At 51.9% G+C, this 11,112-nt stretch overlaps 2 protein-coding genes and 1 pseudogene across 2 annotated transcripts; 2 read left to right on the top strand and 1 right to left on the bottom strand.

The window, feature by feature from the left end:
- The first annotated feature begins 3,356 nt into the window (after window positions 1-3,356).
- On the top strand, window positions 3,357-6,639 carry LOC100898316 (syntenin-1). The gene is made up of 4 exons (XM_018639130.1): window positions 3,357-3,503; window positions 5,141-5,217; window positions 5,347-5,684; window positions 5,783-6,639. Exons 2-4 carry the CDS (start codon window positions 5,142-5,144, stop codon window positions 6,185-6,187), a joined length of 819 nt encoding a protein of 272 aa, XP_018494646.1. The 5' UTR covers window positions 3,357-3,503; window position 5,141; the 3' UTR covers window positions 6,188-6,639.
- A 180-nt stretch (window positions 6,640-6,819) lies between these two features.
- LOC100907707 (putative serine protease K12H4.7) lies at window positions 6,820-8,420 on the bottom strand. Its single transcript, XM_003742293.1, has one exon. The coding sequence runs from the start codon at window positions 8,401-8,403 to the stop codon at window positions 6,943-6,945; it is 1,461 nt and encodes a 486-aa protein (XP_003742341.1). The 5' UTR covers window positions 8,404-8,420; the 3' UTR covers window positions 6,820-6,942.
- A 1,296-nt stretch (window positions 8,421-9,716) lies between these two features.
- On the top strand, window positions 9,717-10,627 carry LOC100907847 (serine/threonine-protein phosphatase PGAM5, mitochondrial pseudogene; annotated as a pseudogene).
- The last annotated feature ends 485 nt before the right edge of the window (window positions 10,628-11,112 follow it).

The following is an 11,112-nucleotide window of genomic DNA, read 5'->3' on the forward strand; positions in this document are numbered from 1 at the left end:
TAGAAATCAGTGCCCAGCAATATCTTCTGTATCTGGAGCCATGTCTGCAATCAGGCGTGGAGACCTGTGCGCACAGAGGACGCGCATTACAAGGATTCGCCACGGACCGTTTTTGGAATGATGAGCGAGGGACGTGGCTCATGGGGTAGGAAAAGGTGTCCACGAGCGATCTCGCTGTTGGCCTCCAGCGCTTCTCGAGCAGCTATCCATGGTGAAATGCCTGCTGCACGCGGACACGATCGAAAAACCTATCGTAGAAGCTCTTCGGAGAGAAGGCTATCGCTGTGGATGCATACGTGCCCCGGGGAAGGAAGCCCTGCGAACGGGACAATTAGAGTAGTCATCAGATCTGTTCGAAAACCGCAGAGCGGACAGAATGTTAATTGATCGTTGGCTCTCGCCATGGTTCGACCATTGGACTCTTCATGAAAGTCAAAACTTCTCAGGTTGTCTGCTTCAGTGTCTGAGCTCGATCTGAATTTTTCCGTCTTCTGATAATCCGTTCTCGAGCAGCGTGCTTCGCAGTCTGGACTCCGACTGTCTCTCCGAGGGGCCAGCGCGGGGCGGCGCGGCAGTTCGGTTGCCCTTATGCACAGCCAATCTTTATTCGCTTCAAATGACTGATCATCTCCTTGCGCGCGAAAAATGCGAAATCTAAACTCCGAAGCTCGGGATGTTTTCATCCTGCTCCTCAGACAGGAGGACTCTCGATCCCAAGATGGGATCGAGAGATAATAATAGCTCTCTCAGTCAGATGCTAATCGAGCCTCAGGGCTGATTCGCGTTTCCCTCTTCTGGGATGGTAATTCAAAGGTGCAGATGGTGCAGTGACCTGCTGACCAACGTACTGGACACGCTGCACAGATAGAACTCAGCGAAGCTGACACAGGAACATGAGGGCTCCCGTGCCGCGCATAAAAATCGGGGGCGGTCGATGGTGCGAGCGTGTCGCAATACCAGAAAACTTTCCCATATAAGCTGCGGTCGCAACCCGGGCTTCCAGAACGATTGTTCGGCTCCTGTAGTGCACTTAGGAATCCTCTCTGCTGGTATACTAGCAGCTGCCCGGTGTCAGAGTTCTCGAATAAGTCCTCGGAGTCGCAAACGACGATGAAAGTGTTCTGTATTCTCCTCGTGGCAGCGGTAAGCTTGATCTGTTTGCAAGAAGCTGAAGCGAAGAAGAAAGGCTACGGCTTGCTACTCGGTCTTGGTGGACTCGCAGCCGCGGGAGGCGCTGGTGCGTTGTTATTAGGACATCATCATCATCAACCTCACCCGCCGAAGAAGCACGTCACTCATGTCCACTTGTAAGTACGACGAAGATTACACCGTGACGCAAGTAAGGTGAAAGGATACCCGAGAATTACATTTCGGGAACGCCTCATATTTCAGAGAGCACTACCACCATGTTCACAAACCGGTGCATGTAGTTCACACCGAGAAACACTATGGAGGCGGCTATGAGCTTGGTGGACACGGCGGCTGGTGGTGAGATGAAAAGGACCCTTTCACTCGTGAAAATTCCGAATTGTAAATAAAACTTTCATTTATCCCTGATAAGATCAGTCTCCGCAGTGCTTCAAGCGCAACGAAATAGAAAATTTCTCGAAGATTTCGTGCTGATAATAATTATTGGTGGATGACCGTTATCTCGGTTGGAGAGTCTTTCAGATACCGGAGTTCTCAATGAGAATCGCCCGCATTCGGAATGGCATTCTTTCATATTCTGAAAGAGTTGTAAGGCTCAGAAGTTGCTGAAATTATTGTTCTGGTGAATGCAACTCGACCGATTCGTAGGAGGTAAAGGGACAAGACTTTTTCCTTCCAATCTTAAAAAGCCAGCTGGAATCAGTGATCCGGACTTCGAGTGAAGATCGAGTTTCCAGCTTGAGATGCCTCGTTCTCGATTAGGAGCGAACGCTCTGCTCCCCGCAGGAGCTGGCTTTTCGAGACTGTAACTTCGAACCCCTACTCGATCGAAGTCCCTGACTTGAATATTGGCGTTGTAGCGATGACCGAACTCTTTGACGATATCCTCCATGGTTTCGAAGGATAATTTTTCGGCGTAGACGAGGAGACCATCGAAGCAGCAGAGACAGTGGGTCACTGGTTTGGAATCCATAATGCTAGCGACTCACGGATACTTTCGGAGTCCGCCCGAACCGGTCTTTTGTACTCCATGGATGTGAGCGGATATCGACGTATCATTCTGAGCGACTACGACGATGACTGAATGTCCGACTCCCGAAGGTTAGGATGACTCCGCGTGATGTAGGACGCATGGAGCTCCCCCTCCTGACCTGTTTCTTAATGGAGCGAGGATACACATGTCGACAGGCTTGCCCATGCAAATATCTCGAGACGACACCTCGGCTCGCGCATCGGCCGACATCAAGCAAACATTGATGATTAGATGATTAATGACCGTCGGAGTGCTCGGAAGACCCGCGGTCACGATACTTTCGATAGGATGAAGCTAATGAGAATCAATACTCGCGGCTCATAAAACTGTATGGAGGTAGCACTTCGAAAGAAATCCGTACTTCCAGCATGGCCCATTCCGAGCCGGCGTGAGCTCAGCGGATCCTGGCGCACTCTCCGTCTTCCTCCAACGAAGTTGTTGAGGTGATTCTTCATAGACGCCGCACCCTATGTCTGACCGTCGCTCCGTCGGTCAGACGTTGATACATCATAACTTGAATTTGTTGGAGCTATTCACAGCGACTCCTGAGACCACTGGTATAGAAAAACAAATCCAGCAACGACAGAAAAGTCTATCATTCGATAATCGTCAGTTCGGTAACACGGCCTTATCAGGCGTGTACCATCGTATTTAGAACAAAAAAATTATGTGAATAGGAGGAAGGCGGGCGGCAGGCACTTCTGAAAGTCGAACCGACGATCTTGCTGTGGTCGAGTCGAGCAGGGATCTCGATCACCTCCCTCGACGGAAGTCCTTCGAATCATAGTATTATCCCTCAGCAATGCGAGCCGATATCATGCGGCGTATCGAGTGATGAATGAGCGTGTGAGGCTCAGTTTACCGCTACATACATGGAATGAGACCATCTCTCGGCGACGGAGGCAAGGAGCGCCCGATAGTACAATCGAGCTGCCGACAGAGATCAGCAATATCATCTACCCTGTCCGTTAGTCTTCGGGTTCCGTTTCTGACAAATTTTAGCCCGCGTCCACCCCTCTCGCGGTCTTGCTCCGGATTGGATGCTAAAATCTCACGCTATCTTTACACAGCATACAGTCGCTCGCGGAAGCCGCAAAAGGATCGTGAAAGCTGAAAAACTCGTCCGATCATTAGTCATCAGCTGGGTGCCGTCTGTCTCTCCAAGTTGTTGCGGGCGGCGGCGAGAGAGAGGAATCAGCTACAAAACCAACCTCGTAGGGATCTGCGCTAACCGAAACTTGTCACTACTGTGGAAAGAATTGAATCCGTCACCGTTACTCAAGTTTTCTGTCCTGCGGAAAGTTGACTCACAGATTTCCACGTGAGTATCTCTACGAGCTGTACAATTGGACCGGAATTCGATCGATCAACGGTATCTTCTCCTGAGCATCTGATCTTTGAGTGCTCTGCGGCGCCTGATCGGTTCGACTTTCACTGCTCTGGAAATTGTGGATGCTGAGCGTTGATCTCCGCCCCGGATATCCCCCGTTATCTCGGTCGGGGAGCTCTCGATTCCGGACCCTGAATCAGCTCGCGTTGATAGGGCCAGGAAAAACTCGAGCTGCAATGGTGGGGGTTTTCCCGGAGCCCAGTCCCCGGGAGAGGAGCCAAAAACCCTTCGACCGACTTAGAGATATCTATTCGACTCTTCGCTCATCCGTTAGTTGCCATGAATCCCTCAGAGAGTTCGCTCCCTCTCGGGAAGACTTCTCATGCTTGGATCAGCCTCCCGCGTGAATCAAGGCGCTTCTCTCCTATCTGGGATACCTACTTCGGGGAACGAATACCTTCCTGTTCAACGGAAAGACGGCCCTGTGGAATACTCTGGCCAGATTTCCTGATGAATTCGATGGACGCGACACGACCATATGAGATTTTCGGTGTTTCTTCTTGGGCGTCATTAGTACGTGTCAGAGTCCGTGTCTGCTGCCTGGTACGGAGTGCGAGCCTGAGTTGTTATCGGTTGCGTGAGTAACACTTTGCGTGTCGGTTTCTAAGCCATCCGACAAACGCGTGAGATAATCGCCCTATATGCGAGGAGTATGGTCGGCTCCACGATTTTGGCCCATACAATTATTCGTGATCTCATTCCTCTAATTCTAGAGGGGGCTTTTAATTGAGCTCGGAATTGCGGAAGAGGTCGTCGAGTTCGCAGGATCATGCGAAACTACTTCGCCACAAGGCCATCTTTTGATGCGGATCGATGATCATCGCGGCACCGATGGACATCATACGGAAGTTTGCAGGAATGGTGAAGCTCTCCAGATACATTGCACCGACGCCCGCGCCTGAGTTTCCGACGGGAAGCTCCTCCGGATGGCGCGACGCTGGCGATTCCGGAGGACTTCGGACCGGACGGCTGATCCGCGTAGTCGTCACTCGAGCCCAGCGGACGTGGATTCGGTGTGATCACTCTCTCGAGACGTACATCCGCGCTTTATTCTCACAATGGAGATATTCCACTGTCGGCTCAGCCACGGAGCTAAATATCTCGCTCGCTTGGTGCTCACCTCGAGGTTTCAGAATTGCGGCGGGACGATCCCATCGTCAGCGGTCATGAATTAGGAGCGAGCGCAGATAAGACTCCGTCATCGACTCGACATTCGTTATGAGTGTTTCAATATAGCGTGAAACATATCCAGCTCGACTCATGATCGGATCAGTGAGCACACCGGCACAAAAATATTTCCCTCGTTTCGAGCGGCTCTGTGTTATGGAACTTTGCTGCTCACATCTATGTGAGATCAAGTTTCCTCGGGCATTGAAAAGCAGTCCGTGATCGCTGATTGAGTCGTAGGTCGGCGAGTAAGAGGGAATTCCGTTCGCCCCAGCGGCGTTCCAACAAGCCTCCAGGCACCGCATTCCTCAGCTTGAGCTTCTTCTGCTGACTCCAGAGGCTCTTCGAATCTCCCGAGCGGGAAGGTTTCGGCTCTGCTGAACTTGTTTTCTCTCTTCTAGGATGGCTCTGTATCCGTCGCTCGAAGACATGAAGGTGGACCAGATGATGCGAGCTCAAGAGTTCCAAGCCTCCTCAGGTGGGTACCACACTAAGACGTCCTTCGTCTTCGCCGCTTCCTAGAGTATTCTGAATTCTGATAGCCATCTAATAGAGATCAGACTTGGGGGAATACAGGGATTCTGAGTTCGATGGAATTCATCCGCAGCTCCCCCAGCGTACACGTCGACCCCGGTGCCGAGCAGCCAGCTTGTGTTATATCCAACCTTGGACGACTACATGGGACTGTCGCTCCAGACGGTGCAATCCCTGACTCCAGCGCAGGGAATGATTGCCCCCCTGACCGGAAATAGCGCCGGTCTACAGAGAGGCCAAATCAACCATGGTGTCCGTGAAGTCGTTCTCTGCAAAGATCATCGCGGCAAGGTCGGCCTCCGTCTCGAAGCTCTGAACAAAGGCGTATTCGTAGTGCTCGTCGAGAAAGATACTCCAGCTTCCATGGTCGGACTGCGTTTCGGGGATCAGGTGCTCAGCATCAACGATGAGGTGAGCGAGCCGCTCCGAATCGGAGCGGCGATGATTTATTTTCATGAATCCGGTCATCTGGAGTCGAGATATCCAAATCAAAACTCCGTGTCTTTCAGTACGTCGCCGGCTACAGCCTGAGTAAGGTACACGACGTAATTCGGAAGGCGTCGGAGACCTGCATCACGATGGCCATTCGGGATCGACCTTTCGAAAGAGTTGTCACAATGGTGAAAGACAGCAACAACTATTGCGGATTCGACATTCGCGACGGAAAAGTCACGACCCTCTTGAAAGACAGTTCTGCCGCCCGGAACGGCCTCTTGACTGAGCACCACATCCTCGAGGTCAACGGACAAAACGTGGTCGGGATGAAAGATTCCTACACGAGGGAACTCATCCGCTCTTCTCCTCAAGCAATCACCATCACCATAATGCCCTCGGTGATATTCGAGCACCTTTTGAAATACACGTCCGGTGGACTCCTGAAGAAACTCATGGACAGAAGCATCCCTGAATTCTAGATCAAGGATTCCAGCAAGTGGAGCCCACACGCTGCAGCTCGTGACGAGGTCCACAAGGGGAGACGACTCCTTTTAATGTGATCGACTATCTGATGGATGGAAAGGCAGCATATAATTTCGTGAAAAGCAGTATTCGAGGAGGAAAGCTCCCTTCGTGAAGGAACCGAAACCAAAAAGCGATGATCCGGCGATGGAAATTCCGCCGTACGGTTGAACTGCCTTGTTGGTCTACCGTCGCCGTTCTGTCCTCATCTCCTACTCTATGTACTTCATAAACAGCTTTTCCACGTCCAGACTGCCCGATACGAACCCAGAGAGGCAACTTTCTCTTTGTTAGGTCGCCTGAGGCAGCGCATCTGTTAGCAGGGAACTTTGACGTTTTACAACTGATCACGTGATCGCACGATACTGAGGTCGGACCCGAAAATATTGATAATAATAAAGCCTTGCGAAGTTGTGCCCGATCAATGAATTTCTCCTCGACGGCATAGAGGCCCAGCGCCTGGCACCTGGGATAAATCCTCGCCATCCACATGACTAAACAACCGAGACTCCGACTCTTCAAAAAGGTTCCGGCAGTCGGTCTTCGTAAGCTCATGGAGGAATTGAAATCATGAGAGAATATCCATCTGAGCGTAAGAGAGAACGACAATCATTATTCTCTTCCGAATCATCGACAGCGAATATTTGCGCGTATTTTATAAAATTCAATTGACTTGAAACCACTTCTGAGCTGCGGTCGCAATGGAGTTCCCTCACTGTAGCCACTTGGCAACCTCTGCTTCGATCTTCTGACGGCCTGCGGTGAGCGTTTCGTCGTCCTCGGCGGAGGGCGGATACATATCCGCGCAGTGGGCGGTTCCCTCGATGAAATGAGCCGTCACCGAGTCTGATAGGTTTTTGAGAATACTCAGTGCGTGCCATGGATCAATGGAACCGTTCGGGAAGGTCACGTTTGTGAGTTTCGGCTGCTGACCTCCGTACTCGGTATTTGTACGGAAAATCGCGTTGTCCAACATCGATTGATCGAAGAAATCATCGAAAATATCTCGACACTGCTGTATGAAGAGCTCGACCGGGAACAGATCACCGAAAGGTTGGTCCTCAGCGTCGGAGCTCTGGAAGAATCCGAACTCCACGCAGGTTTGATAAGTCCATTGCCGTCCGCCCTCTGCCGCGACGCTGGAGTAACTGACGTTTCTCATTTCGCGAACGAATTTGGCGTAGTCGTAATCCAGGCATTTCGAATCTGTGGACTCGAGGAGCAGGTCGTTGACAGACGCTAAACCTTCCAGAGGAGTTGGGGCGTTCTCCATGAGGCGGCACAAATCGTCGATCGAAATGTTCGTTCGCCCTTCCATCCTCTGATCTTTGTTGTATTGCACGATCCCCTCGAAATTTCCGGCGATGGTCTGGAAGAAGTTCTGCAAGTTCAAGCTGTTGTAGCCGTCGAAAGGCACGCAAGTCTTGAACTCGTTGTCGATGTCCGGCCAAGACGACCGACGCGCGGCTTTGACTTGGAGTGCCTGGAAGCCATCCTTCACTTTGGCACTGCAACTGCTGCCGAGAGAATCGCGTACCACCCGTACGTAATCTTGAAAATCGATTATGGCCAGTAGAGGAGCAGAAGAAGCAACGGCACCGACCGCCAGATGCGGGTATTTCAGTTTGAACCATGCAGCGAGAGATCCAGAGTAAGAGCCCCCGAAAACAACCCATTTGGCATCCGGTGACAGGTTTCTTCGGTTGGTGATCACGTTACGGAAGTGTGCGGCGTCCGCTAGCGCTTGTTCACTCGATAGGTAAACCAGGTTCTCCGTCGACAGATCCGAGGTCGGACGGCTCTGACCGTAGAAGCGGTGCTCGAGTTGGAATACGAGAGCGTTGTGCTTCTTCGCCATCAGCATGACGTGAGTATTTTTCTCGACCCAAGAAATCGAAGCTTCGCCCTCTCCTCCGAGTAGCAGAAAAACGGGGCCACCTTCTCGGTAGAATTCGTCATTTACCATGTACCGCTGTTTCCAGGTACGACGATCAGCTGGATCGAAGTGGTTCATGCGTTGGGTGTGCCAGCGGATTTCAGCCTCACCGAAAGAATGCCGTGATGTCGATCGAGGCTCTCCGAGCATCCCATGCTTGTGCAACGGTCTGCCCCGATGCAGTCGGGTGCTTGCGGCTAAGCCGAGAACGACGATTAGTACCAGTGAACGAATCATCCTGCACTGAGTGGATGAAATACGAGCAGCTTTCGTCGATGATTTGCTTGGTCTCGCGGTGAGAGTAATCATGGATTGAAAGGGAAAGAGACGCGCAAGAACGTCTCAGGTTTTAAGCTGAAGCTCGTCAACGTATCAACGAGCCGAGACGGGGTCACACGGCGAAATCCATTCGATCGAATTCACACTCTGTATTCTTCCGAGAGAAAAATTGGTCCGAGCAGTCGATTCCGCAAGAAGTGCAGCGCTCTCGCCTTTTCTTGCGTAGGAGACCCCAGAGCGGCGCAAAGTCGCGATATCGCTTCGCGTAAGCTCGAACCCATACCGAGTCGGCGACACGACCCTATCAAATGGCGAAGGAAGCTCTGTTTAGATACGGCACGACGTATCATACGAGTGTGATGATTGAGAGCGGCGGCCTTCTCCTTAACCAGAAATCTCTTCCTTGGCAGGAGATACCAACCAAGCGTTTTTTTCAGCTCCGCTGACTTCGAGCTTCCACCGCAAAGCCTACCGACACCCTCTACTCGGCATTCGAGAACCCGATGCGGGCACTCACCGACAATGAGAATTAGCAACTTGTGAGAAATCATACGTGTCGATCACGAGAGACGGCGGTCTCCCGCGTCTAGAGAGTAGCGGAATCTTCCGGTCAGCGGAGATCGCACTCCTACAGATACATCCGTGTGAATGGATCGTATCGCTCGGGCCGATGATCGAACTCCAACCCGGTAAAGGGGGTCGCGATCCTTGCATCCATCAGGACGCCTCTTCGATCCCGCGGAACGCGGAGCGCGCATTTCTTTCGTCCCGGTCCACAGCGGTAGATCTCGAGCATTCGGCTCGGGATATGTATGCGGAAGAATTCATAAGAGAAACAGGGCCAAGAAGAGAGCGTGGAGATTAGCCGCGTCAACGAGTCTCCGTATGAAGCGGAGATCTTCGTTTGAAGATACGAACGGATTTCTTGCATCATGGTCGAATGGTGCTCTGCCTCGGAGCTCGAAATACTCAAATGGGCCCTGGATGAGCTGCAGAGGTTCCTATCTCAATGAACTCTTGAGGCCAAGTCTCGATACGAAGATCTGAGGGGTAGGGGACCCCCTCCTCATACCCGACTCCGAAGTTCGAAATACTGGCATGAAACAATCTTAATGAATGGGCTCCAGTAGGAAGGAGCTCAATTTTCATAATGATCCCGAGCGTTGTTGTGATATGCACGCAGCCGGCATTGGAATGGAGGGCCACCTCCGTGAACTCGAAACCGATGCGCGCGCCCAATCGCCCGACGTTGTTTACCTTTTGCCATAGCGTGTCCATCTGTTCTCCGAGCGGCCCACTCTTCGGCTGGGGAGTGAGTTTCGGAAGATGCTCTCCTCACGCGCGACGTATGCGCTTTTCGGTGCCACCGCATCTGCCACCTACATCGTCCGATGTGTTTCGAAGAGAACTCTCTGTGACGCCGGCTCTCCGGGAAGATGGAATCGGAACTGGGACTTCCGGGAGATCTCTGCGCAAGACGACGGAGACAGCCGCGAAGTACCGCGGGAGCCGACGCGAGCACGGAATATTTATCTCGTGAGACACGGTCAGTACGAGAACGACCCTTCCTTGGAAGACGAGCTAGCAGTGCTGACCAAACTCGGGTGCCAGCAGGCCGAGCTTACCGGTCTCCGTCTGAAAAGACTCGGCTTATCGTTCGACTCCATTGTGAATTCTTCCATGACACGAGCGAAACAGACAGCCGACATCATCTGCCAGCACGTATCGGGTCCCCGTGAAGAGTCCGAGCTGCTTCGTCGAGGGTGTCGCCTTGTCCCCGGACCCCCCCTACCCTCACTGGTCCCCACATCCCAGCGAATTCTTCCAAGATTCAGCTGTCATTGAGGCCGGTTTCCGTCGGTTCTTCCATCGCGCGCCGCCAGAGCAGGAGCGCGATTCGAATCTCCTCTTGGTCTGTCACGCTAACGTGATTCGTTACTTCGTCTGCCGAACTCTTCAACTACCTCCTCAAGCTTGGTCGCGATTCTCTTTGAGCCACGGCTCGATCACAATATTAACAATCCACCCCGATGGAGAAGTCGAGCTTTCGCAATGCGGTGACGCTGGATACATGCCGAAAGAAAAATTGTCTATGTGATGGAGAGTGAGGGACATCGGGGGAAATTTCTTAGTGAACAATGCTGATTCCTTGCGCTTCCAGTTTAGGATTCAATAAAACCCACGAAAATACTTCCATTTTCTCGCAGTCATTCGACCTATTCCTATGCATTGGAGTTCCATCGCAGAGTCTGGGAGATGTGGAGATGATGGAGGGATGAGGAGATGATAAATTGGATCTATGGGGCGTTCGTTGAGGAGGTTCAAAATGTCCCAACATATACAATAATTATGATATAATGTAATTATCAGAAGTGGAGCCTGTAGAGCAGTCTCCGAATAATTATGGGATTTATTGATTCCACATTTTGCATCGCCGGAATTCAACGCCACGGCAGCTCGCCATTCCACGGCTTCTCCCGGATATCGAGGCCAAAGACTGTTCAGCATTCCCCGAGGACACGAGCCCAGATTGCCAAGGGCTGAAATCCTGCCCGTATCAGTGTGGGGAACTCAGGTTGTCGTGGCTTTACATGTCCTCCTGTGTAACCGAGAAGATTTCCGGGGTATGAAGACTCTTTGATGATCTTGACTTCTTGTTCGTATCCG

Source organism: Galendromus occidentalis, unplaced genomic scaffold (genome assembly GCF_000255335.2).
Source record: "Galendromus occidentalis unplaced genomic scaffold, Mocc_1.1 scf7180000077366, whole genome shotgun sequence".
NCBI lineage: Eukaryota > Metazoa > Arthropoda > Arachnida > Mesostigmata > Phytoseiidae > Galendromus > Galendromus occidentalis.

What these genes read in the sequence shown, in the direction of transcription:
- LOC100898316 (XM_018639130.1), top strand. Translation starts at nt 5,142, where the DNA reads ATGGCTCTGTATCCGTCGCTCGAAGACATGAAGGTGGACCAGATGATG. An exon ending in AGAGTTCCAAGCCTCCTCAG is followed by an intron (nt 5,218 to 5,346) that starts GTGGGTACCACA and finishes ATTCATCCGCAG; the next exon opens with CTCCCCCAGCGTACACGTCG. An exon ending in TGCTCAGCATCAACGATGAG is followed by an intron (nt 5,685 to 5,782) that starts GTGAGCGAGCCG and finishes CGTGTCTTTCAG; the next exon opens with TACGTCGCCGGCTACAGCCT.
- LOC100907707 (XM_003742293.1), bottom strand. Translation starts at nt 8,403, where the DNA reads ATGATTCGTTCACTGGTACTAATCGTCGTTCTCGGCTTAGCCGCAAGC.